General features: G+C 35.5%; 4 protein-coding genes across 7 annotated transcripts; 2 read left to right on the forward strand and 2 right to left on the reverse strand.

Annotated features, from left to right (window-relative positions):
• The first annotated feature begins 5083 nt into the window (after positions 1-5083).
• LOC125808454 (ras-related protein RABA2b-like) lies at positions 5084-6083 on the forward strand. Its single transcript, XM_049488155.1, has 2 exons — positions 5084-5316; positions 5498-6083. The coding sequence occupies exons 1-2, from the start codon at positions 5152-5154 to the stop codon at positions 5975-5977; spliced, it is 645 nt and encodes a 214-aa protein (XP_049344112.1). The 5' UTR covers positions 5084-5151; the 3' UTR covers positions 5978-6083.
• A 325-nt stretch (positions 6084-6408) lies between these two features.
• LOC125808411 (protein DA1-related 2-like) lies at positions 6409-11096 on the reverse strand. 3 transcript variants are annotated; one of them, XM_049488115.1, is made up of 12 exons: positions 11042-11096; positions 10752-10906; positions 10315-10399; positions 9983-10133; positions 9213-9333; positions 8970-9053; positions 8227-8346; positions 7926-8138; positions 7791-7853; positions 7570-7685; positions 7323-7381; positions 6409-6970 (listed from the first exon to the last, which is right to left on the reverse strand). In XM_049488115.1, exons 1-12 carry the CDS (start codon positions 11085-11087, stop codon positions 6651-6653), a joined length of 1533 nt encoding a protein of 510 aa, XP_049344072.1. In that variant the 5' UTR covers positions 11088-11096; the 3' UTR covers positions 6409-6650. The 3 variants fall into 3 exon arrangements, with proteins under 3 accessions (XP_049344072.1, XP_049344074.1, XP_049344073.1); XM_049488117.1 differs by having other exon boundaries at positions 6410-6970; positions 10752-10879; XM_049488116.1 differs by having other exon boundaries at positions 6410-6970; positions 10752-10903.
• A 4528-nt stretch (positions 11097-15624) lies between these two features.
• LOC125808407 (protein NEDD1) lies at positions 15625-23334 on the forward strand. 2 transcript variants are annotated; one of them, XM_049488109.1, is made up of 11 exons: positions 15625-15982; positions 16061-16173; positions 18165-18425; positions 18542-18646; positions 19544-19609; positions 19741-19962; positions 20936-21104; positions 21189-21490; positions 21843-22439; positions 22644-22820; positions 22897-23334. In XM_049488109.1, exons 1-11 carry the CDS (start codon positions 15826-15828, stop codon positions 23002-23004), a joined length of 2277 nt encoding a protein of 758 aa, XP_049344066.1. In that variant the 5' UTR covers positions 15625-15825; the 3' UTR covers positions 23005-23334. The 2 variants fall into 2 exon arrangements, with proteins under 2 accessions (XP_049344066.1, XP_049344065.1); XM_049488108.1 differs by having other exon boundaries at positions 20936-21490.
• A 2143-nt stretch (positions 23335-25477) lies between these two features.
• On the reverse strand, positions 25478-26669 carry LOC125808451 (uncharacterized protein At2g39795, mitochondrial). Its single transcript, XM_049488152.1, has 3 exons — positions 26313-26669; positions 25758-26104; positions 25478-25672 (listed from the first exon to the last, which is right to left on the reverse strand). Exons 1-3 carry the CDS (start codon positions 26583-26585, stop codon positions 25513-25515), a joined length of 780 nt encoding a protein of 259 aa, XP_049344109.1. The 5' UTR covers positions 26586-26669; the 3' UTR covers positions 25478-25512.
• Positions 26670-27277: the final 608 nt, after the last annotated feature.

A 27277-nucleotide genomic window follows, 5' to 3' on the forward strand; every position in this document is an offset into this window, starting at 1 on the left:
CAGAATCAAATACACCATTGAAAGTAATGATATTCTTATGAAAATACGCAACGACATGAGTGTATATGTTCAATTAAAGAAGGTGACCATTGGATTTGGAGTATATATCTTGTATGTAAGAACTTTCGATGATGATATAGTTACTCCGAATCTGGAGAAATTTCTATCGAAGGAGATGTGATGCAGCTTGAATACAATCATGGATTAATTGATACAAGTAATACATTATTTTTGCTTGCATCGTTCGGCGATAATTCGATCGATGTATTTGATGGTGACAACAATTTGATCATTACTAACATAGATCAAAAGGAAGTAATGGTGGATTAGATATACATGGACAAGTTGACATTGAAGAATGTGATGGAAAAGTATTCAATTAACAATAGGTTTCAATTCTTGATGGAGAGCTCAAACTCTATTAGGTAAATTATTGTTAGTAGGCGTTTGGCCATGCAATACCATATCACGATATGGTATTGTGAGATGGAATCAGCGTTTGGACATGCAATTTTACGCTGATTCCATCTCATGATTCCATATCATGAGAGGTGATACCATATTCTCCAAAAACCATGATATGGAATTATATGGTGATTTCATATCATGATTTGAGATATTTTAATACAATAATTGATCCATGAGTTTATATTTTGTTAAAACAGCCCACATTTATATCTACTAACCATTTGTTTCATATGTAAATAAAATTTATAATCACATCATTACTTTTTAAAATTTATTATTCTCACCGACATAAAATTTATTATTCTCACCAACATATAGTCACTTTAACTCACACCTCACGATTGTGAAACTTTTCAACATTCACTTGAAACAATTAACCGCATGTTAAAATAGTTGTCGAGGCAATTAGCAAGATGACACGAACATTTATACAACCAAAAAATATGACTGGTGTACATTCCAAAATTCGACATAATACTCGATTTTGGCCTTGGTTTAAAGTAAAAATTTCAATCACATTAATAAATTTATTTTATGGCCTTAATAAGTGAACATTTATATTTTATATGTAAGTTATTAGTATTTAGTTACATATTTCCTGTCAACTTTGTTTAAAGAGATAATATTTATTTTATGACTTTGCATTGTCTTGGAAGCACTATTTTTATTACTCTTACAAACATTATTTTTAGTAAAAATTAGGCAAATGACATAGTATAAGAAAGAAATTACTTCCTTTCCCTACTCTTTCATTAATTACCAAAAATCCCTTTTTTTAGTGTTTTTCGGATACATAATATAGCAGTGTGGATACTTAATATAGCAGCGCGGATACTTTAATTAATAACGGCGGATACTTAAATTATTAAGTTGTTAGCAGCACAAATACTTAATTAACGAGCGGATGCATAATATAGCAGCGCGGATACTTTAATTAATAATGGGCGGATACTTAAATTATTAAGTTGTTAGCAACACAGATACTTAATTAACGGGCAGATGCATAATATAGCAGCGCAGATACTTTAATTGATAACGGACGGATACTTAAACTAATAAAGTATCCGGTTAAGTTGAATTGGGGGGAAATAAGGGATTTTTGTATTTTAGTAAAAGAGTAGGGAAATATTGAAAATAGGTAAAGAAGTATTGTGTATTTAAGTAATTTTTCCTTATTTTTATGAAGTGCATTCCATAATGCTTCCAATTTATTTTATGTTCACTAAACTAATATTGATGTATTTTCTATTTGGTAGAATTGTGTTGGTGCGATTGATGGAACATATATAGAAGGGTAAGTTCCTAAAGAGGTGCAACAAGCATATCGTAATCGCAAAGGAAGAACATCACAAAATGTCTTATGTGCTTGTGATTTTGATATGCGATTTACCTTTGTTGCTGCTAGTTGGAAGGTACTGCACATGATAGTAAATTACTTGAGAATGCGAACCAACGTCACAATTTCCATTTTTGCCACATGGTAACTTTAAATTACATTTGTTGATGTTGGTTTCTGAAACACAAAAGGATTTTTAGCTCTATACAAGGACTACACTATCATTTGCAAGATTACCGAGGAAGTGAAAGAGAGCCTCAAAATGCCAAAGAACTATTTAATTATAGGCATTCATCTTTGCGCAATGTGATTGAACGGACTTTTGGAGCTTGGAAAAATAGATTTAGAATACTGAAACAAGGCATGAACCATTATGATATTGATACACAAGTGAAAATTGTTATAGCTTGTGCAGTGTTACATAATTATTTGCGAGAATACCAAAGTAGTGATGAAATATTTATGGTGTATGAACATGAAGATATAGTTGTAGAGGATATTGACCAACAAATGGCTCAAAGTAACAACGTTGGTTCGTCTTCTCGGTCACATGATCAAGAAATGCAAGTTCAACGTGAGGAAATTGTCCGTACTATGTGGGAGGATTATATTAAAGACTAGTACACTACAATTTATGTTCAATTTTTTTTATTAAATTAAAGTTAGATGAAACAATTACTTAAGTGGAGAACAAATAACTTTACAATAATTTATTATGCGATTTTATAATTTTTTGTTTATTTGATAAGATTGAATAAACAATTAGGGCTATTTTAAGAGTTTTACAACTTATGGGATTTTCATGTTTATGAGAAAATATACAACATAAAAATTCCATATCGCATGTCCAAACAAACCTTCAATTTCATCTCATGATTTCATATCATGATACCATATCGCATGGCCAAACGGGCCCTTATGATTGTTTGAATTGAAATGTCTTGATTATTGAATGTAGTTATACACTTGTATGTCATTTTAAAGAATATTTTCAAATTGTATTTGCACTTATACACTTGTATGCTATTCTAAAGAATGCAAATGATTAATGAAGGCATTAAGTATAAACAAGTCAAAAATGTTCAGAATTAGAGTTTTCAACTATGAGCATACATGTCTTTTGGAAGATAGGTTATATTCACAAATTTAGGCAATAAGTGAATTTATTGGAGGCACTATCGCACCTAAATTGAGGAATCATAAGAGGAAGTACACTCATAATGATATCATAGACGACATGAAATTGGACTTGAGTGTTGACGTTAACATGTTGTTATGACGAACAAAAGAAAATGCATTGGTTCATAATGGGGCAACCAGTTGCCTCATACAAAAAGGTGCCTAAATACTTGTATCTATTGGATAAAACATACCATGATTCACGTATTCCAATGAAAAAAATCGTAAATAAATTTTTGTATCTGTTTATATCATTGCATGCTTTTTATAAAGGAATTTGATTATTGTAGGTCAATTGTTGTTGTAGACACCAGCGATTGAAATCAGCATACATTGGTGCTTTTGTTTAGCCAACACTTTAGATAGAGCAAGTATTTGTGATATGTGAATTTAGTGTGATAATGTTTTATATTTATAACGTACATTATTGTTGTATAACAAAAAATATATTACATCTTGTCCACTGAGTTATGATTCCGAAAATGATATTGCTTAGACGTGATTTTTTTGAATAATTCAAATAAGCATATGGGAAAAAAAAGAATATGAGTATAGTATATGATAGAAATGAGAGCATTATAAAGGTTGTTTATATAGTATACAATAATATCCAATATTACGCTTGTGTATGGCACTTGTGGGGCAATGTATCCTAGAATTTTAGAAAATCAAATGAGCATTTGAATGAGGTATTCTACACTATGACGAAGGTATACACACAAAATAATTTTGATGGGCTAATGAATAAGGTTGATCAAGTTGATATTAGGGTGAAGAAGTACTTGGAGGTGACATGATATGAGAAGTGGGCAAGATTGTATGTACCGGTTCATCGGGGTCGGATGATGTCAAATATTACAGAGTCCATTAACTCGACATTGGTAGCAGCAAGAGAATCACCAATATTTGACTTTCTTGAATAAGGTGAGATTGATGTTTACTAGATGGAATTGCACAAATTTTATATTTTTTTAAAAAAAAACATCATTCATAATCACTCCTCTTGAAAAATAAATTCAGGAGATGCTTGTACTTAATGAGGGAAAATCTACACGTATGACGTTATGTATGTTCATGTAAGCTGATTTTTTATAGCGAGTTGGTGCATTATGTATTCAATTTCATTTTTTTCTTTTTATCTTCTTGTATTGAGTTGTATTTGTATTTAAAGTATAGGTTTTTTTTTTCAAAAATTGTATCAATTAGTTTACGTATTCTTGGTACATAACTATTATAAAATTTCGTTATCTTTTACTACCATATACATACACCCAAACTTATTCAACTAGATGGTTATGTATATGTAGACATTATCAAATATTATTATTGATACATAAACATTAATGTTTTTATAACAATATTTGTTTGTATCAACTCACTACTGTGTTATGTATCACACACACACACAATGTTGTTGGGAACAATACATGTATAATGTATCTTTTTATAAAATACAGTATTCTCAAACAAAATAAGATACATAAATAGTAATGTATCATGCACTAACTTTTTAGGCATGATACATAAATTTGAATTTATACTAAATGTATTTGATACATAGCTATTGTTTTCGACTTTTTTGAATCTATTACGATTTGTTAGAGATTTGAGAGAAGAAAATTTAAAATTCGAATTGTTTGAAATTATTACGATTTGGGAGAGATTGATTTGTGTGATTTGGGGAACTGACATTTAATTTTATGTTTAATTTCCTATTTAATCTCAACGGACAAGTTGTTTAATGCATCAACTGTTATGTATCCGGATGACACAAATTTGAAGGGATCTTTGTAAATTAGAAAAGGGTAGAGATAGAATGTAATTTGATCTTTACACGGTAAGATGTCTAAGATTTTTACTTTGTGAAATTTCCCCTTGGAAAAAAAATGAAAAGGGTTTGTGCCCATTGTACAAGGCTAGAATAATATAGGACGTGTGAAGATGTGTTGGTTATACCCATTCAAGTTGCTGTTTATTCGGCTATATTAGTATTCATTCATTTGGATTCTCTACATTTGCACAATTTATCTCCTCTTTCTTATCAAAGCCAAGGAAGTGCGTTTTAATTTGCAATTCTTATCATTTGAAAATTCATACTATTTTTTTGAGAGGGTGATGAGTTTTTTCTTTCATAGGTGAATGTGGTGGCTAGCTAGAGGGAAGTAGAAATGGCTTACAAGGTGGATCATGAGTATGATTATTTATTCAAGATTGTTTTGATTGGAGATTCAGGTGTCGGAAAATCTAACATTCTCTCCAGATTTACGCGAAATGAATTCTGTTTGGAGTCTAAATCCACCATTGGTGTCGAATTTGCAACTAGGACCCTTCAGGTTTGTTTCTGGTTTCTCCAAATTCCATGCATTTCTGAGTCTTGTACTCAAACATATATTTCATGGATTAAGTATTTGATTATGTGAACATAACATTTTACGCGTTGTTCATGACAGAAATGTGTTAACTTATTTTTTCTGTCTCAAAATTAGTAATAGACGATGAATTGATGTGGTGCAGGTAGAAGGAAAGACAGTAAAGGCACAAATATGGGACACTGCAGGGCAAGAAAGGTACAGAGCCATAACGAGTGCTTATTACAGAGGAGCCGTGGGAGCACTCTTGGTTTATGACATAACCAAGAGACAAACTTTTGAAAATGTGCACAGATGGCTGCGTGAGCTGAGTGACCATGCTGACTCCAACATTGTCATCATGATGGCTGGAAACAAGTCTGATCTGAACCATCTTCGAGCAATTCCAGATCAAGATGCAAGACTCTTGGCTGAGAAAGAAGGATTGTCATTTCTTGAAACCTCTGCATTGGAAGCTTTAAACGTTGAGAAGGCGTTTCAAACAATTTTGTTGGATATTTATCAGATAATCAGCAGAAAAGCTTTAGCAGCTCAAGAAGCTGGTGCTACTCCTGGTCAAGGAACTGTTATTAAGGTTGGAGACAATTCTGGCAATTCCAATCCCAGACCATGTTGTTCCAACTAAAAAAATGTGGGGCTACTTTTTTTGTTCTTGTAATATGTAAGAGTAGATTTATATGTGTGAGTTATGTGGGTAAGTTTTGAATTGAGGAATGACAGATAGGAATCTTATGCTGCTTAAAACTTGTAATTAAACACAGGTATACTTTTTGACATTCTGATTAATTTGGAGAATCAAAGATTTGTTTCTCTAGTAGCTTTTTGACATTCTGGTAGACAAGCAATCAGTTTTCGAATGTTGACTGAAGCTAATTGATTGTTTTCTGTATTTCGATGTGATCACCGTTCCACGATAAATTACCACATCTTATTGGCATCGCGCAGAGCAGACAATTAAAAAGTGATTCTTATGAATCTATCGTCTGGCTTGTTGCAAAGTAAGATTTCATTTTAGAACAATATTTGCAGGAAGTGGGAAGCTAAGACACTTTTGGAGCATTCAAATTCAATTTTTATTGCAGTTAAATGCAATACATGTTACATTTTCTTCTCATTCACATTGTGGCATATAATCTTCTCTTTCGGACTGAGTGTCCACAGACGGAACCCATAAAAAATAAGAGGAGCTAATCCAGCTTTGCAAGATCAACTCATTTTCTCAGGGGAGCATTTCAATTCAATGATTTCTGGATTGCCATACAGCACAAGCGACCTTTGACAAAATAACAATGATGGAATCATAACGGGAAATTTCCTGTCAGGCGAATGTGATCCAATGTACATCTTAAACCATACTTATTCACGGCTTCATTAGCAGATCTGAATCCCCCACCATATGCTGGAGAAGTATCATGGGCGATCTGGTGCATGAAAAACTCACCCAGCTTATTCTCTACTCCAGACTTAACACCTTTCTTGGTTGACGACATTGATGAGGATGAAGCAGTTGATGTTGATGGCATATCTCTGGATCCTGGCATTACCTCTGATTCCAGCCACATGTAGGAAAGCACTTGACAGATTCCTTCCTCTACCTCAAGGCTGAGATTACGGTATCCTGCAAATTTCATACAAGGTAACTTTTCTAAAGTAAATCAATTTAAACATATATTAGCTGCAGAGGTGAATATCCAGGATCCAGAGTTCGTGGAGTCAGAATGGGTGTGATCTTATTTTATGTACTATACAATTAAATGTCTTTTGCACATATTACATATTTCGAGCTGGAAGCAACAGGTTCAGTTGAACTCATAGAACTCCTAGATTGGCATCTGATTAACTGGTATCAAGCATCATGAGAGTTTGAAAATGAAACATCTAGCTGTCTTTTTATCTTTCTTTCCGTGAAGATAATACATCCCTAAAATCTATTGCAGACCAACGTAGATAGAAAGATATGCTCAACTTACCTTTTAGACGTAACCATGCATGCATCAGTTCATGAGCAAGAATAGCACCAGTAAGTAATCTGCAGATAGAATGATATAGCAAGTCTATCAGGCCTAACACATAATCTTTTCTAGAGAGCATCTTAACTGGTAAACGAGGGTAACATATATGCCATTCCATATCATTGTCAGTAGGACATGCCAAGAGTAGCCAAAGAGTTATGTTGGAATAAAACAAACTGAAAGGAATTAGACAAAAAGAAGTTACCTTGGTAGACCGAACAATACTAGAATAGCTGTAACCTCACACTTTCTAGTTAGCTTCTGAGGGTGTGTTCTGATTCCCACTACTTCACGACCACCCATTCTTGGCCTCTTGAGTATCTGCAATAAGACACCATTGCTTGTAATGCATCAATAGGTTACCTAGATACTAACACTTTTAAGCTAGTAAGAAACTGAATGATTTCAAGGGACTGAACGGCATACACTGGTGACTGTCTGCTCTTCTGATAGGCATAGACCTCTGGTTTCGGGCATATGATGGAAACCCTAAAGTATTTTCCAGTCAGAAATTTCCCAGACTAAAGAACAGAAAAACTACAGATACAAAGGCATCCTTACATGCTTCTCCCCTTCAATGGCTTCATTAAGGGCTTGTCTTTCAACAAGAAGCATAGGAACTTGCTGTTCTATTTTCATGTTCATGCCTTCATAATAGTCCCTGATGGCATGGTAAAGTGGTTGGCAATCCCCGGTATCCATGATGGCAGATTCCATGCACTCTAAGCATAAGCTCCTACCATCCCCTAGTGATACATATCTTGCATTCCATGGCTTAAAGAATATAAGAACAATATCAGCATCAAGCATGTTAGTTGAATGATAGGTGATCCAACATGTTTAATTTTACAGATAACCATACCTCCAGACGTTCACAACTACAGCATCGTTTGGTGACATCATGCTCATGTGAAGGACAATATTTCTGAGACCAAAACGGGTGGCACCTATACTCAATCAAGCCTGCTGCATTTGTTGGGATCTGAAAAGGAAATGGTGGATCATAAAATCAACTATGAGGGATTACACAGTTAGAAATAATCATTGATCTGCAAGTATATTTCAAATCTCATGAAATATTTCCAAAACTTAAAATATGAAATGGTGACTACACCATAAACTTAATAATATAAGCTGGTTCCTAATCAGAACAAAATATTGTTGAGCAATTTGAAAAAAATCTTAGAATATAATCTACAGAAGAGCATGCTGTAAAACGTTCTCTCTAGGTTGGTGAACTAGACAAAATTGTCTCAAAGATGAAAAAATGCAAAACAACATCAATGGATGAACTAATGAAGTTGTCATTCCATCTCGATCTGTGATACTGCAACAGCAAGTGATGATTTAGATGGATGACAATCAGCGGGCATGTGCCAGTATATGCATTTGTCTGTTTGCATACATGCACAACTATACTCTCTAAGGATTTTGCATTTTCAACTGAAGTAAGAGCAAAAATCAATGGTTTCTAAGTGAACATGTAGGAAAAGCCTATATCTGAAGATGCAGTCGAGAATAACACAATGAACCAAAAATTGGATTAACGATGAGCAATTTCCAGTAACCAACTACATGAAGAAGCATCATGATTCATGTCCTTACAAATTGGAAGCAAACTTCACATTTGGGGTGAGTCATTTCCCTGAAGCATGATTTGTGATATGTATTGTTCCCTGACAAGGAAAACTTGATTCAACAAAGAAACCAATGAGCTAAACATGAGGAAAGATATAAAACCACTCAGTCTGTACAAGAATTGAGATAACAGGTTTAATTTTCTTTTTTTTTTGGGAGAGAGAATGAGTTACGGCACAAGATAGTTGAAGACCAAGGACAAGAATGCACCTCATGTTCAGTAATAGGGTAACCACAGGCACGACAAAGAAAGCACTCTGGATGAAAGAAAGTTCCCATGCACCCCAAGTAATTGCCAGAGCCAATATCCCCATGGCAGCCATTACATATCCTGCAAATTATACATGTGCATATAACATTTCTTGTACACAAAAAATACAGATGCTCCGTGATGGTATCTGTTAATCCCGAGACAAGTGTGAACAAGCAGCAGTTTCTACCAAAATGTAATAGATGGTCCTTCAATACTTCAAAACTAATAAATATCTAGTCGAAGACACAAAATTTGTTTGAATGTGAATATACACGGACATCAATTCGTCTTAAATTTGAATTCGTTTATCCTCCAGTTTTCCCCAAAGGTTACAGGAATGGTTTCATCTGTAATAGGTATTAGCATGCTACAGTTTCCATTTTCAGTGAACAGTCACAGAAAATTTTCTCAGTAACACGACTTAAAGTTGATGCCCCGAGAATTTACCACTGTAGAGGCAACCTTCTGTGAAATAAAATCCATAAATACTACGAAGCAGAATTTTTTCTTCTTTTCTTTGATCCCTTTTTTAATTCCATCAAGTAAAACTCACAAAAGAAAGGACCCCATGCAGGACTTCTTTCTCTTTACCCCCTAATAAGTATTAGTGGATAGAAAGTTATTTGAGCTTTGTAAGACAGGATTAATTGCAATGCAGTAGAAGATAATTAGGCTAAATTTCGAATGACACAAAGCAAAAGAGGATATTTCAACAAAATCCAATTACCTATAACTTCTGGGATTATATTCCCAAGGGGCATATGAAGGAGCATACGGAGGAGGATATGGAGGAGGATATGGAGGATATGATGACGAACTAAGGTCATGGTTAAGTGATCTTTCCAGATCTTCATCATTGTCAGTCCTGCCTTTGTATCCTGTGAAGCACAGAACTGTCAGTCTCAACCTCAAAAGAGTGGAATTGGTAATATAGTGGTATACTAAGTCAATACTCAATAGAGAACCGAACAATGTATATAGATCTCTGGAGGACAGCAACAAGGAAATATTAATTTCATAGACTTGAAAAAATACAAAAGAAGAACTTCTAATTGCCACCTGGTCTTTTCAAATCTTCGGACAAAGAGACTGCAGTCGCACGGTCTAGTTCCTCTTTCTCTTTACTAGCCTTAGAGCGATCATCCTGATGAACTTTAAAATTGTGTTAAGAAACATTTAATCAGACGAGACATCAAATTCAATTTAAAAAGATAATACAAAGTTTAGTTTAAGCAAATATAAATAACAGTTATCATGTGTTAAAAGTAGTCCAGCTGAAACATAGAAGTGGCTTTTGATGGCGAACTCGTCTATGGTATCATCATCAGCTTTCTTTTTATTAAGCCAAGATCACATATTGGATCATTTCTTGGTGATAAAAGAGAGATTTTGAAAGAAATATGCACCACATTTCACATTGCAGGTCATTTATCCAGAATTGTATACACTGGTACAGCAAGCTCTGAATCAAAATTAATGAAAAGTAAAAAGATTACCAATGTTCTGGCAGGAGCACGCCAAACCATATTCTCATCTCCTAGAAACTGGGGTTGCTGTCCACGTGGAGATCCCCTATTACCCTTGAAAATTTTAGTCAGCCATTTCATAAACCTTGACTTCCTCTCTGCGTATGAAGAAACAAAGTGACCTGCTTTAAACCCCACAATCATATCATCATCAAAAAAGCTAATCTTTTTACGCAATTCAAGGGAAATACTCAAAAGGGGATAAGTTAAATAGCAAAAAGATTCAAAAAAATCAAATCTTGGAACTTGTGAAACATTACCATATATGCAAGGCTGAGAAAACTGATTGACAGTTGAAGAAGACATGGGAAAAAGGTGGGAACAAATTGTGAGAGAGAAAGAGAATGGTAATGTAATGGAACAGAGAGAAGAAGAATGGCATCATTGGAAAAGGGTAAGTTATAAGAAAAGCAGAGAATCTTTGAAAGGGAAAGAGATTCTTGGCTTGGGAGAAAAATAATAAAGGATGGGGATTGGGGAAAAAGTGGGAGAAGAGAAATGGGGGAATCTGATCGTGATGGAAAGGGAAGGAGAAAGGCAAAGACAAACTGGTTGTTTCATTGGAGTGTGACTGAAGCCTCACACAACTCATATTCAACATTCAAGAATGTCTTCCTATGAGAATTTTCACAAGTTGGATGCCACGGAAAAATATGTTCTTTTCTCATAATGGGATTCTTTTATACTCTCTTTCAAACAATAGTTGTCCACTGGTAACTTGACACACTATTTTCAAAAACAATAAATAATAGAAATAATATTATTATATTATTTTTTTAATTTTATTAAATTTAATGCTTTAAAAATATTTAGATGATAAATAGTACTTATTTAAAAGGAAGAGTAAAATAGACTCAAAAGATAAATTATCTCATGATTTTCTAAATTGGACAAGTATTGTCGGACAACTATTCTAGTATAAGTACTACTCTTTTTCTGTTTTATATCGTTGACATTACTAGAAATACATATCTCAAATTACTTATATATTTATTTAATTAAATGATAAAAACTAGTTCAAAAATTTACATTTTGCCTCTCTAATTGATATTCTTTAAAGCCTAAATTGTGTTTATATTCACTCTCATCCACTTTGAAATACTTATAAAAATTGTTTAAAAACAAGTGCCAAAAACAACTCATAAAGTGGGAACTTCAGTTAATCGAGAAGATCAACCGAAACAAGAGAGTGAAGAGTAAAAACTAATCATCCAAAGCTTGAAGAATCAAAAAAACAAATTGAAATGGGCGCTAAAAATATTGAAGATTCAAAAAGTTCAAAGTGATGGTTGTCGGTTAGAGAATCTCCTAAAAAGAGTTAACGTGTATTTTTTTACTATATCACTTATTATGTTGAGTTTCAGAGAATAAGTAAGTACTTATAAAGTTTTAAATGATTTAGTCTCTTTATTTCTTTACATGCATCTTGAGTATATCTTTATCTATTACAATCTCTTTCTTTCCGTTATTTCACTTCGGCGTAAATTACATACTAGTACACACGTGATTCTGCTCTTGTAGAATTGCATGCGCAATTCAGCTCTGGAAAAACTCCTTGAGGTCCATAGAGAGATGAAGTTTATAGTCAACCTCTGCCTCTCATATAGCTTTCATTTTCAACACTTCTATGTGGAGATAGATGTAAGATTAATATGATTGATAGTTTCAGTTTACTATTTGAAGTTTTCCTAAGGCTCAAATTGGTTCCGACCTTGTTTCGTAGTGAATTTATTGATTTGAATACTTCTAACACTGTTTTATTTTTTAAATTCATCAAAAAACCGATAACTAAAAAAAATTGGTTAATAGTCGATCGCTCTACCAATGAGCTACTGAGGAACAACACATTTAATGTTGGAAGTCGACTCTCATTCTTTGGACCAACCTATGACCAAAGAAAAATGAGTTTGTCACTCTTTTTCACATACACCGAGAGAAAGGGTTATGCTAGCAACCCCCCCCCCCCGGTCGGAGAGCCCCCGGGACAAGGAGGCGGCAATCAACCAGCCACTCTCGAGATTCATATTGATCAATAGATCTCCGCGTCCTACCAGTTCGCTAAGTAGACTCACTTTACCGAGGGGCAACTCGTACCTTTAATGTACTGATGTCATTCGGCTTACATCTTTTTATGATGCAGATACATGTGTTTAGGATCATCAACAGGCATTTCGTTGAGATTACTCTACACTCCAGGTAACTTTTGGTGAGCCCCTTGCATTCCAGAGTACTCCGCATTTACTTTCAGTTTAGTAGCTTTGAGATGTCATGGATCTTGTCCCGGCACCTATCTTATCATTAGAAGCTTCATAGATAGTTAGATTTGAGATGTCCTCAGAGTTATTATTAAATTGTTTTACAACTACTATGTTTATTACATTAAGTATTTTCAGATATTTGAGTTGAGTATTGACTTTGAGTTTAAATGATCGAATTTTGTTTTAAGCCGCATATTGCTTGAGTAAGTCTTCCGCTAAAGAATTAGCCAGACCAAGGGTTCGCTTGGAGACCAACAATGATTCTCGATTACCTACCACGTCCAAGGTGTAGGCTCAGGATGTGACAATACTACTTGAATACCACAAATCACAATCACAATTTCATTGCATCAGATTAGCTACATGATATCATTTTGTATGTCTCCCTACCATGCATTGCACATATCATACTACAAAGCAATAAACATACATACATATATCGAAAACATACAACCATCACCTATATACATACACTTATATGTCAATAGCCTAAAATACTAGACCTCATTATGAGTACACATTCATTCCCTGAGAAATATCTCCCTAGTCCACGAATCAATACTTTTCTCGTTAATTTAGTTCCCCTTGATTACCACAAGTTTCAGAAATGACTATAACCTAACAATTTCATAAACACATAACCTCACAATTAGCACCATATCACCCCAATAAGGAAACTCAAGATTAACAATCAAGAACACTAAAACTACCCCTTGTCATTATCTTTTTTCGCCTTAGCAGCAATAAACAACAATATTTAACCATCAGACTCTGTGCCCGAAAGCCTAGGCATGAAACCTTTTGTCAATCTATAAAATACCATGAAGTAGAAAACATGTCTAACTGTTCAATTAAGAAAACCTAGCCTACCTGGGCACCGAACAATTGCTGCAGAAGTCTAATCGCGAACCCTGACTCCTTTCGTGAAGCCTTAGCTTGTTCTTGGTCTAAAATAATAGCATAATACAAAATCAATCACAAATGACTTAAATATTTCAAGATTATATGCAAATCTCAAATTCTAGACCAACCTTATGATTTTTCCACTCATTTTAGGACTTTCCCACCAATAATTCACCTAGAACTATAAATTTCATGGTTATACTCGTGAATTATAGTAAATAAATCAAGAATAAACATTCTTAAGAATAGCCTAAGGTCTTACACCCTACAATCCTCATGAACTCAGATTTTCTCCATATTAGTATGAATGCAAACTATCCCCTAGGGTCATAAATATATTTTCTAAGGATTAAAGAATCAAACAAGCGTTAGATTGATGGGAGGACTTATCTTGAAGAAGAAAATTAATGAAAAACTGAATAAATTGCCCCTTCCTTGCCCTAGCATGACCTTGGACGAGTTTGGGAAGAAAAATAACGTTTTGAGGCTGAAAATAACTTTTAATTTTGTGCTGCCCAATATAGTTGCGTGTTATAGCGCCCTGATTCTCGCTATAGCGGCCTCAATTTTTCAGTATGGATAACATATGGTAAAATGATCATAACCTTTTACTCTGAACTCAAAATGATGCAAACTTAGTGGTGTTGAAAAAAAGACTCATATACATTTAATTTGATAGCCCATGGGACACCTAGTTCATTATAGACTGATCGATATGGTTGTTTGAAGTTGAGATTAGTTTAAACTAAAGCTCAAAACTAGATCAGTAAGGACACTTTTAACTAACTTTGTGATAGCGGCATTGTACGACCTTAATTCATAATTAATGCATTCACGTACCAAGGAATTGATCCTAACTCTATAACGAATGAGATTCATATAACCTTATTGCAAATATTTTCAGTAACGGCGGAATATGTCGTTACAATTTATGTTCGCTAGAAATGATGATCGTGATAATGGTTGATGTTAGTGGCTAGTAATGATGATAATGATAGTTGTGATGGTAGAGATCGTATTGTAGTGATTGTGACGATGACGAATAGTAGTGATTGTGATGGAAGAATTGATTGATGTTAGTAATTGGAGATGTTAATGTTGGTGATTTGAAAAATGTTTGGTAGTTGACAACGTCTAGGTGGTAGTTGGCGGCAATGCTAATTGTAGCGGTGAAGGTGGTTAGTAGTGGTGAATAGTGGCGGTGGAGATGACAACGACGACAATGGTTGATGAATGAAGAAATGTGATGGTTGACGATGTGTTGGTGTTGGTGCTAGTGCAAGTTATGATGATGAAATTGTGTCACGACCCAGAAATCTCAGTAAATCATTTATCATATATAATGGATTAGTTAAATTAGATCGAGTTTATCGTTTTTAAAATTTCATGAACTTTTTTTAATTTTTATTTTATATTTCAAATATTAATATTATGTAATTCTTAAAATTTTATAATTAATGTAAATACATGTACAAGAAGCAAGTACCATAATAATAGTATTTTAAAATCACATCCACGAAAGATCATGCGATATCTCAAGTATTATCAAAGAATGTGGTGTAATGAATAAAACAATTTCTCTCATAATTAGAGATCTCAAGTTTAATTTCTGAATATTAAAAAAATCTGATTTGAATATTAATTAGTCAGACTCGGTAAAAAAATAAAATAAGTTGCATCTCAAGCTTGGTTGATGCACTTGAGAGAGGGCGCCCACTTTTTGGGCCAGCACTTTTTTTGAATTTGCAATCCCCTTCTCTCTCCGGTAGGGTTTCAAATCAAACACCTAAATTACATCCACTTCACTCTTCTCTCTCTTTCCCATCTTCTGAAAATTCAAATCTGTAAATTGTACATTTCACAATCCAAGAATCTATTCATAGATGAATTCTACAGATTCGATAAAAACCCTTTTGGCTACTACCGGCGGTGACACTGTTAAGCTTTTTGACCTCACTTTGGAGCCCCGTGATCCCTGCATTCTTAGTTATACTCCTTCCCCTGGATTCCAAGTCAATTCCGTCAAGTGGAATCACACTAGTTAGTTCCCCCTTTCTATCATGAATTTCAAATATTTACATTCTTTTTGCAAAATGGATTTACCTTTGGGTGTTGCAGATTTGGTGGTGGCAAGCGCTGGAGATGACAAGAAGATATCTTTGTGGAGGAAAAATGGACAGAGTTTGGGGACTGTACCACTGGCCGGCACTGATGGTTCTGACAATATCGAGGTACTTTTGTTTACTTTTTCGCTGCAAATTTAGTTGAAGTCTAAGATAGATACTTTGTTGTCCTGTTATCAAAATGTACTATTTCTTTAATTTCCAATTATTTCAATGGATTTTGGCACATCTTTCTTTGAAAATGGTGAATTTTGAGAGGTTAAAGATATGTTGTAGTTTGGACCAACTTCATTTTTACCTCTATTTGCTGCTGAAAGTTACAGGAAAATTTGTGCTTTCATATGATAGGTATTCTTTTAGATTGCACTGGGCAGGCCTCAATGATGTTCTCACATATTAGAGAGATTTCTTAAATATTATAGCGTACTGACTAGCACATTTCAAAAAGAGACATTGTAGCACCTTGAAACTATTGTACACATGACTAGGCTGCTTTTGCCATTACATTTTATCTAAGTTGCTCGGACTCTTCACTTTCGGTGCCGCATCAGTGTCGACACGACGTTGGTGTGGTGTGGGATCCGTACGCGATTTGGTCAACCGGTTTCGGGTACTTTGATCAAATTTAGAGGGAGAAATTCTGGAAAGATTTCATGATTTATGTATTCAAAACAAAAGCTACGGTGAAATTGAAGAAAATGGAATACCTTGTATATATAAATTAAAATTGTCAGTCCCTTTCCTTTTATCTCCTTCCAGGATTCTCCTTTGGATCAATAGTTTTCTCAAGTTCTCCACATAATATCTCATAATTTAGGTTTAGTAACTCTAATTTTAGAAATTTCAATTATTTTAAGCCGAATTTCTGCACCCGTATCCATACATGGATCCGTATCCCCGAATCTTAAAATTTAGATCATAGAGGATCTGACCTCTAGATCCGCACTCGTATCGGACACCTGCACCCAAGTCGAGCAACCTTAGCATTTTATGCAACATGGATACTTCTGGTTATCCATACATGGATCCGTATCCCCGAATCTTAAAATTTAGATCATAGAGGATCCGACCTCTAGATCCGCACCCGTATCGAACACCTGCACCCAAGTCGAGCAACTTAGCATTTTATGCAACATGGATACTTCTGGTTGTTCCCATAATACAAAAAAGAAAGGGTAGGCTGATGGGGGGAAAATATTTGAGCTGTTTTTTACAGTAGTAGCTTCAAATATAAAATTTTTCCCTAATAAAGTAATTTCGAATAATGATCATGTTAAATTGCCTTGGGGCATTGATCTAGTGGTAAGATCTCAACACATGATGTGTGGGTTAGGTGCACATCATGGGTTCGAACCCGGTCACAGATAGAAACCTAGTGTTTAAGTTTAAAAGGGTAGATGGCGGACCCATTTTCTACTGAGTTTTGAACCATTCGACACGGACCCTTGGGGAATCAAAAAAATATTGATTATGATAAATTACTCATGTATCATCTAATACTATTCTTCTACAGGGGTTTCCCTATTTTCAGATGTTGAACGGTAAGTTTTTCAAATACTGTAATCAGTGTTAAAACACCAAATGAAAGTAGACATCAACATGACATTGTTTGAACCATAATAATTTTGTTAAGAGGATGCCAAAATGATTTCATTTTTGCTAAATTAGAAAAGCGTGTCTGCGATTGGCTTGTAAGAATTCCATAATTTGCTATATTTACTGATCAGAAAAGAGTACCGTACTTTACATCTTTGTATATTGAATGCGCTTGCCTGAGATTTTTGTGTTTGCCTCTGGGTTTGAATGGGAGAAAGATAGGGTTTTGGTCGGGTATAGAATGGATCCTCATTGCTCGATTATCATATGGTATATATGTTTATGAAAGAAGGATGCTGCATAAATGTGTGCTTTATTGCTATCCTGTGGCAAAAGGTGACGATAAGAAGATTGGTTGGAATAAAGTTAGCTTCCTATCCCATCCCCTATTACCTAACATGGGTCTTTGGTATAAGCTGTCAACATTTTCTTAATGCCCAACTTGTTAAGTGGGCTGTCAATCAATTAAGTATCTACAAGTAGTTCATCTATATCACTTGCAGGAGTCTATTTCAACAATTAACTTTAGCAGCAAAGCGTCCAGATACATTTGTTCTGGAGGCAGTGGCCAAGTTGTACGAATATGGGATTTGCAGCGGAAGCGCTGCATCAAATGGTTGAAAGGTCATACTGATACTATTAGCGGTGCAATGTACAATTGTAAAGATGAGCACTTAGCTTCTATCAGTCTTAATGGGAATCTTATACTTCACAACCTTGCTTCTGGTGCAAAGGCTGCTGAACTCAAGGATCCAAATGCGCAGGTTAATTCATTCTTTCTAAGTCCCACTCTGCTGTATAGCATCTTATAGCTGCAAGTTGCTTTTGGTGTTTGGAATGATGCTTTGTTTTCTGATGCCATTGTTCTTTGTCTGATTAGGTTTTGAGAGTGCTTGATTATTCTAAGATTAGCAGGCACCTATTGGTGACAGCTGGTGATGATGGATCTATCCACCTGTGGGATACAACTGGTCGCAGCCCCAAGGTTTGTTGACATTCTGGTGTTTTGAGATGATAAAATTTGATTTCATTATATATTGTGTTGTGCCTAGATCTGTCTTGGTTAAACGGTTTATAACTGGAGATTAATAGGGAATTCCATTTCTTTCTCCTCGCAATCTGTATTTGCAAGTTAGATCTCATCCGCTTATTTGGTATAGGCTAGCTATTGGCTATGACATAGAACATTTCTGAAAGAAGAATCAGCGATCCATTTTCAACTTACAACTGTTGCTTTTCAGAGGGCTTGACGGTCTATTACTCATAAAAAAAGAAATTTAGCACTGCTCTTTGGGGGTTTGGTAGTCAAAACTCACAGAAAGAGAAATTATTACTGCAATATATGCTGTGCTGTTAGAAGCGCTATACGTTATAGCTTGTGGACTTCAAAGTTGGAGTCTGAGCTTGTATGTGACGTACAAAACACTGAATAACGGTTATGAAGTTTTCAGAGAGAGTTATTTCGAAACCTCCCAGTCCCTGTCTCAGTACATATTTTGCCTCCCTACCTGCCGACGTTCAGAACATGTCATGGTCCTTCTACCTATAAAAAAACATGTCATGGTCCTTCCTCTGATCCTTCCCTGATGCTCTTCTTTTTCCTACTCTTCCTTCCCTTAATTTCTTTGAAAGATGAGACGTGGATATCCTTCCGTCTTCCCTCTCTGCAATTCCTTCCACTTCCCGTCCTCAGGCATGCTTTGATATCCATAATGGTTAAATTTTCCAAGTGCGATGGTATCTTGCTTTGCATTTTATGTTAATCTTTATAATCCCCTAATATAGTGGTTGACCTCTCTGAGTTGATGTCTCTCACGTGTACCTGTCTTGCCTGCTGTGCATTGTTTTATTGGATTACTGATAATTATTTTACCTTTGACAGGTTTCTTGGCTAAAGCAGCATTCTGCACCAACTTCTGGCATTAGCTTCTCACCAACAAATGACAAGGTTTTTTCTCTATTTTACTCATCAACTGGTAGACGTATTGTGTACCTGTTCTACTGGAAGAACTGTAAATCCATCCTCTTGCCAAATAATGGGAATCATTTACTGGTGTGGTTTTACTGTTGTGATTGCAGATTGTTGCTAGTGTTGGTATGGATAAGAAGTTGTACACTTTTGACTCAGGGTCAAGAAGGCCATCATTTTGCATTCCTTACGAGGCACCTTTTTCTTCACTGGCATTTACTGATGATGGATTCACTCTGGCAGCTGGAACAAGTAGTGGCCGGGTGGTATTCTATGACGTTCGTGGAAAACCACAACCCTTGACTGTGTTACATGCTTATGGAAATTCTGAGGTATTCAATTTTTTCTTTTCTTAATAAAGTGTTTTGTGTTAAGTATCAGTTTGTCCTTGACTGTGTACTTCTATTATGTCATTTCATTACCTTGGTTGGCAAACCATGAGAAAGGAAAAGAAAAGGAGAGAATAGATTCTGTTCTTATTGCCAAAGGATGGAGATATGTAACTATATAATAAGCCCATATGGAGTTGGTATGCATAAATACTGAAGTCCACTTATTGTCTTTAAATTGTTTCGTCCGTGATGATAGAGGTGGATATGCATGAAAATGGTAAATGTGCAAGAAGGGAGGAGGAGATTAGGCGGACAAGTAGGTGACCCACGGTTCTTCCAATATGGCATGTAGATTTTGAGAGGTTATAGATAGCCAGCATTTGCTTCGGGGAAGGGGAGGTAGTCCCACAAGCTGTTGACCATCTATGATATGCTTAGGGTGAAGCAATAGGGTTCAAAAGTGGCACATCACTTAGTCAGGCATGCCAACCAAATTTCTGGTTGGTCAAATGTGGATAGAATTGAACACATTTCTCAATTTCCTGAAATCACAGACATTGTTAAGATATCCTTGTTTCTTCCTTGGCTAAATGTTTCTTTGTGGCATTTGTGTATCAATAGTAGACCAATGTGCATAATCTGATTGATGAGTTGGAAGATGGTATGCAATGTTGCCTTTTGGCATTGGGCAAGGGAGCTGGTTTGGGAAGCTCTTCCTCTTGCTCATTCTCTTTCACTCTCTCTCTCAGCAAAATTAAACAGCATTGTATTTCTATATCTGTTTGCATATCAGTATAAACATACCAATGGAATCCATGCCAATATTCTGCATCTTTTAGCATGTACTGGCTGACGTTCATATATTTTGTTCATCAGCTTGTTAACTTTAGTTTTGTTCCTCAGTTCTGACACTAACCTTCTTACTACTCCCTGATTGACCTCCTCTTACTAGAAAAGTGTGATGAATTTACAGGCTGTGACAAGTCTATGCTGGCAAAGAGCAAAACCTGTAATAGTCAATGAAAACAATTGCGCAACAGAAATGGCTCTCCTGGGCAGTGCTTTGGAGGATTCAATTTTAATGCCTGACCCACTTCCTGCTATGATATCATCAAGCCTAGCAACTTCTATGACAACATCAGGTTCGAGAACCACTGTTCGTTCAGGTTCTGTGGACTCGTTTTCTTTTCCAGCAGGCATTACAGGATCTACATCTGGGACAACAGGTTTATCTCCATCCGAGGAAACACCCATACGAAGTAGTTTATGGAAAGGTGGATCTTTGGCAAGATTACATGCTCCTCGTAACTTCAAGGATGATATGGAAGTTTTTTCTCCTCTTGTTGAAGTTCAGCCAATTACACCTTCACTTGATAAGCTGTGGGATGATCAGGAAGGTTTTAAAAAGGATTTTGATAAGAAGTCATCTTTGCTATTTCCTTCTTCTCTAAGGTTTCCCCTTCCAGTTGAGGGTGGCAATGAGAACCGCCCCATATTTGATTGGAAATCAAGTTCCTTGCCCAAACAGGTTTGGATCTTGTCTGGTTCATGTGCCTAGATTTATATTCTTTTGGACAACAAATTATTTCCTTGTTGCAGGACATTTGGTGAAATTGTGAGTTGCTCTTCTATATACAAAAATGATTGACTTGTTTGTCGAAATTTCTTATGTTGTTGGATGCAAAATGGTGCTTTTGATATCTAGTTGAAGTAACTAATTTCTTAACTCCTTCATTCTTGGGTGCTAAATAATTTGTGAAGTCAGTTCAAAAAGTGGTGTCAGTATTCTGAAGCTGAAATCAATGACTGGGTTTAACATTAAAATGCATGAGTTGTTATCTTTCCTTGACAAGTATTTCATATCTTTGACATTCCTGCAGGAGGACGCTTCTTTTGCACAGTTGTCTTCTACTCCTACATCTTCCCGTGGTGATGATTCTTCCTCCATAACTCCTCCTGAAGCTTGGGGTGGTGAGAGATTATCGGATAGATTATCTCACCTTCGGCAGTCAGGAAACATGCCTTCCCGTTTTGCTATCTCAACATCTGGTCCTCTTGCACCAGGAACTATGTTATCTGGATTACAGGATAATTTTCCTGCAACTCAGAGTATCAGCTCTTTGACTAGTTCTAGTCTAAGTTTGGCTAATTTGCGCATAAAAGAAAATTCAAATGAAGAAACTATTCTAGGATCTTCAGAACACGTGAGTTCCACATCCTTTTCAGTTGGAACAAAAGGCATTACGGGGCAGGGTACTCTTGATTCTCTTGGTTCAACTATGTCCCTCCCACGAAGATTTTCTAGTTATGCTGAGAGAATAAGCACCACGCCATCCTTTAGTGATGGAACCCTTTCTGTTGGTTCTCCAAAAACTAAGAAAACTGGAGCTGAAACAAGGGAGGAGCTTCTGAATAGCTTGTTATCTAGGTCGGACACGTCGTCTGCTACAGCAGCTGGTGCTTTCCAAGCAATGAATGTATGAATCAGGAAAACTTGGTTGTTCCTATCTTTGGCATCATTTGTTATGCATCATCATCATGGATGTTTTCACCTTTTGTGTTTTTCGAAGAGAATCTCAGAAGCATGAGCTGGTGGAAAGATCCTTAATGATGAATCATTCCAAATGACATAATTATCTTTTTAATAGAAAGTTTTCATTTGACCTAGTGAATTTTTTCAGGGTGAGATTAAGCAATCACAAAAGTCCACACTGCCCGAATTGCAGCAGGGAAGTTCCTTTACACTCCAGCTGTTTCAACGTACACAAGAAGAGACTCTTTCTTCCCTTCAAAAATCCATTCATGAGGATATGAGGAATCTTCATTTAGATATTTTAAGACAATTTCATATGCAAGAGGTACATTTGTTAACTTTGCACTTTCCTAGTTCTTCAGTTGAACAGTATCTCTTAGATTTTTGCAAACATTGCGCAGATGGAAACTTCTAGTGCTATGAAATTGATACTGGAAAATCAAGCAGAGCTGATGAAAGAGGTTCAATTACTTCGAAGGGAAACACAGCAGCTTCGACAGTTATTATGACCAGAGTAGCTAGAGATATTGTCATTACGTATTCCTTTAGTTTTAGCCATGTACCCAATGCTGTTTTAGGAGATTTGTACTGACAGTTGTGTAGTGACTAGCGAGTGCGGAAGTGTTATTGTGTGCTTATCTAAATGTGGGCGAATTTGGGGGTTTATTTTATTTTACCCTAATATAGTAAATGAGTGTGTGATGGCTGATCAATACTTGACAGTTAAGAGTGCTGTTATGGTTGTGTACAGAAAGTTGGCTAGGCCAATTTCAGAAATTTAATGTACAGAACTACAGATCATCTGATTCAAAAAAATATCCTTCCAAGTCGGAGCAGGTCTCATCTTTGTTTATTCATATTTTGTGATGTTCATGGGCTACTTCTCAATATTAGATATTCCAACTGTCAATTTTCAAAAATAATAGTACATTATAGTGTGCTAAGTACTACTTGGTTTGAGAAAATATTCGATTGATTTTGATAAAAATGAGCAGCTAAGGGAGTCCTATCAACTTGTTCTGATCTAGGATCATAAACTCATGAGTTTGATCTTACTTCATTGTCAAGAAATGATATTAGAACATAGCACAATTTATCTTGTTCATCTACTTTATCTCTTTAGATGATACCATAGTTTTTACGATTATTCGTTTATTAGGTGGAACCTGGAGGGTACCAGTGAAGTAGCAGCCATGGTGCTTAAAACTAGACTCTCCTTCCTTTTTATTACTTCATTGTACAACTTAGCAAAATGATCTGGTCGATTCTTGTACTTGTATGAGTTTGTATTGTGAATCCTTTTACTTATCCCTTTGTCATTTGGACCCCTGAACTCATCTAAACTCGATATTTTAAACACCTTTTTTATCCTTTAATTGTGCGTGTACCACAAATGCTTGACACATAATTTTAAAAATAATTATAAAATGACACGTGTATATATATATCACTTCATGTCATCTTGACATTTTTATTATATTTAATTAATATATTTCTGATTTTTGTTTGCCTTTTGCCACCAAACCCACCACCCACCACTTTCCCCACAATCTCATTTCATTTCTCTTTCTTCTTCCTTGCACTTTTTTTTTGAACTTCTTCTACTCTTTTCATTGAAGAAAAAACACCAGCAACAATCAAGGCAATCCGTCTTTGTTTTCATCCAAATCGAAGAAGAGAGGTTCACCGCTTGAGTGTACAGTGTGTCAACGTCGTTCTAGACCAGTATCTGTGTGTGGTATATATATACCCACATTTTTTCTTTCTCATTTTTTTCTTCATTCCCACAAAATTGTTTGAGTATTTTTGTTGATTTTGTTCGATTTTTAATTTATCTATGTAAATTTTGTAACTTATTTTCGTATTTGTATGTTGTTTAGTCTAGATTTCACCTTCTATTTATGTCTTTGTTTAATTTTTAGGTTTTTAGTCGATTATACTAATTTTTTTGAAATTTTTTTGGGATTCAATTTGTTATGCTTTCAATTACATGTTTCATGATTTCTATTAGATTATAGGATCCTAACAAAAGCAACTTTCATGATGATGTAGAAAACTACAATATGATCAACCACAAAATGAAGCAAACAATTAACTGGAAATGCATAGAAATAAAAGAGGAGTATAACGATGAAAAAAAATGGAGAAGAAATTTAGAAAAAGAAGATAAAAAAAGAGGCAAGAAAAAGCTCAAATTTGTCTAATAATGGTGTTAAATGCAAATGGGGAAGAAGATGGCTTTATAAAACTCTAATGTGGCTATTAGACCTTTTTAACGAGATTTCATGCTCCTCAGGTGTGTGTATCACACGCCTCGTTGTGTCTGCCACATAGGATGCCAAGTCAGAAAACGTGTTTAAAATGTAGTGTTTCGAGGAGTTCAAGGGTTCAATTGACAAGTGATTAAGTAAAAGGTTTAGAATACAAACTCATACAAGTACAAGGATCCACCAGATCCTTTTGCCTAACTTAAATTTGATATATTTTTCTTCATTCTTGTGGTAAATCATGCTGAAAAACATGGGAAACAAGGTTTGCTAAATGTTCCAGGGTGCTCGTAGAAAATGAATTAAGAAGTGGGAGCAAATAAACTTGAAATATGTAAGAGCTTTGGAATCCATAAAACTCTTCAACAAAAGCGTGAAGCATCATCATCATCACAACACACGAAGAGCAATACACCACAATTGAGGATTCACTTAGACGAATGAAAATGCAAGCCAGTACATGTTCGAGAAATCCTTGTTAAGTGATTTGACTTGATAATTACTAACAAACATGAAAATTGGAAATGCAATCTCATCAACAAGCAACAACCTGCTGCAAGAGCAACCAGAACTAGCTGATAAAAGCATATTGAATAGCGCGCTGGCTAACTCTGTATAAAATTCACCAACATTTCTAAAGACTAGGATCTCATAGTACATTAACTTTATCAATGATAGACAGACATTACGATGTAGCCAAATTAAATTACCCCTACTAAAACATAAACATCAATAAAAACTTATGCGAACCTACGCCTCAATGAATTTCTTCAGATTCTTAAGCCACATCTTGTATTCTCTGCCATCCTTGTTGATCATGTACTCATGCAAGAAGTTGGTTGTGCTGGGCTTGATACCCCTAATCTCCAGATACTTGTGGAAAGCCTTTTGGAGGTTCTCATCCAAATCCCTGATGATGATTGAGAAGCAGATATATTCTATTAGTATAATGAAAACAGATAAGAAATTCGTTAAATTAAATTTTGAAGACTCACGTGAAATCAGGTCCTTCATAAGCAATCTGATCCTCAGCAACATTAGGATCTTTGATTGACAAAGTGTCAATAGCAATCTCATCAGCAAAAGATGTGATACCAAACTCCAAAGATGGCCCATTCTTCTTAGACACCCTAACAACTAGAGGAATTTGGGACTGATTGGCCCCTTCGTTATCAGGGTGGTCACGATCGTTGTCATTCTCATCTTCATCACCAGTAACAAGGTCGGGCATGTGAACTTCGACATTAATAGATTCACCTTGATACTCTCTTGTCAATGTTATAGTTTGTTGTCCAGGATGATCTTCAATCTCGAAGGGGAAACCCTCAGGAGCCTCGTCAACCTGTAATCACAATGAAAAAAACAATGATAACAGTACTAAATCTGCTAATCCAGTAACATTTTTTGGGTAAAACTGAATTTTGTCCATAAGATCCACTAAAAACAGAAACAAATCAGCAGCACAATCCAAAAATTACACGATTTTAACTAAAATTAAAATTCATTTGCCACACATATATAGGAAAAAGGAGAATTGGGGAAAATCAAACCTCGTCTTGTACGTCGGATTCCTCAACACATTGGATTTCGGACTGAAGGACTTTGAGGAGTGATTCATCAGAACTGGGCCTCTTGGTAGAATAGAAATGAAGGGTGGACGGTGCTGAGCTCCGAAAGAAGTTTCTAGAAGCAGCACTACGGTTAACTACGGTGGATAAGAGAGCAGAGGATAGATTATGGTAACTCTGTGTTCTACAGATCATCCGAGCAGCCAAGGGTACAACTTGAGAAGCAGTCCTTCTGATGATGTTAGTGACAGCCATTTTCGCAGAGGTAGATAATTTAGGGTTTAAGGAGAAGAGGAGGCTTGGGTTTAGGGTTTACGCTACAGGTTATATTAATAGGAGAGTTCTCCACTTTTTTTCGGAAATTTACAACTTCAACTTGGGGTAGAATGGGAAGTGCAATAGCAAATATAACACATTTTCTCTTTTCAGTTATTATGTTGATCAAATATAACTATCATTTCATATTAGAATTTAATAAAATAATTGTTAAATAGGAAGTCCACACTTTTATATTAGTTGTCACGACCCGAGAGTACCCCCTAGTCGTAACATGGCGTATTCGACCCCGAAGGGGCCTTATACGAGCCACATAGTCATTCATTGCATTCAATAATGAAAATAGTGCGGAAATAAAAAAAAACTTATTTACATCCACACATTTAAACTTCTTAAAACAACTTTAAAAACACACAGCGGAAGTCTAAGTCTCACATGGCCATCTTAGACACAGTCGCAAAACATAAGTAGGGACACGACCCTTTACAATCAAAAGAAGTCTATTAAGTCTATTACATGAACAGAAGGACTTAAAAGTCTTATCCTCGAATCCATGAGGACATACCAAGTCTTGGAGGAAAGCAATCCAACACTTCAAACTAGCTAGGAGTGATCACTTGCCGGAACCTACACTTATAGAAAATAGAGAAATATGGAATTAGCACAATTAA

This window comes from Solanum verrucosum, unplaced genomic scaffold (genome assembly GCF_900185275.1).
Source record: "Solanum verrucosum unplaced genomic scaffold, falcon-dt-bn FXZP01000112.1, whole genome shotgun sequence".
In the NCBI taxonomy this organism is placed as follows: Eukaryota; Viridiplantae; Streptophyta; class Magnoliopsida; order Solanales; family Solanaceae; genus Solanum; species Solanum verrucosum.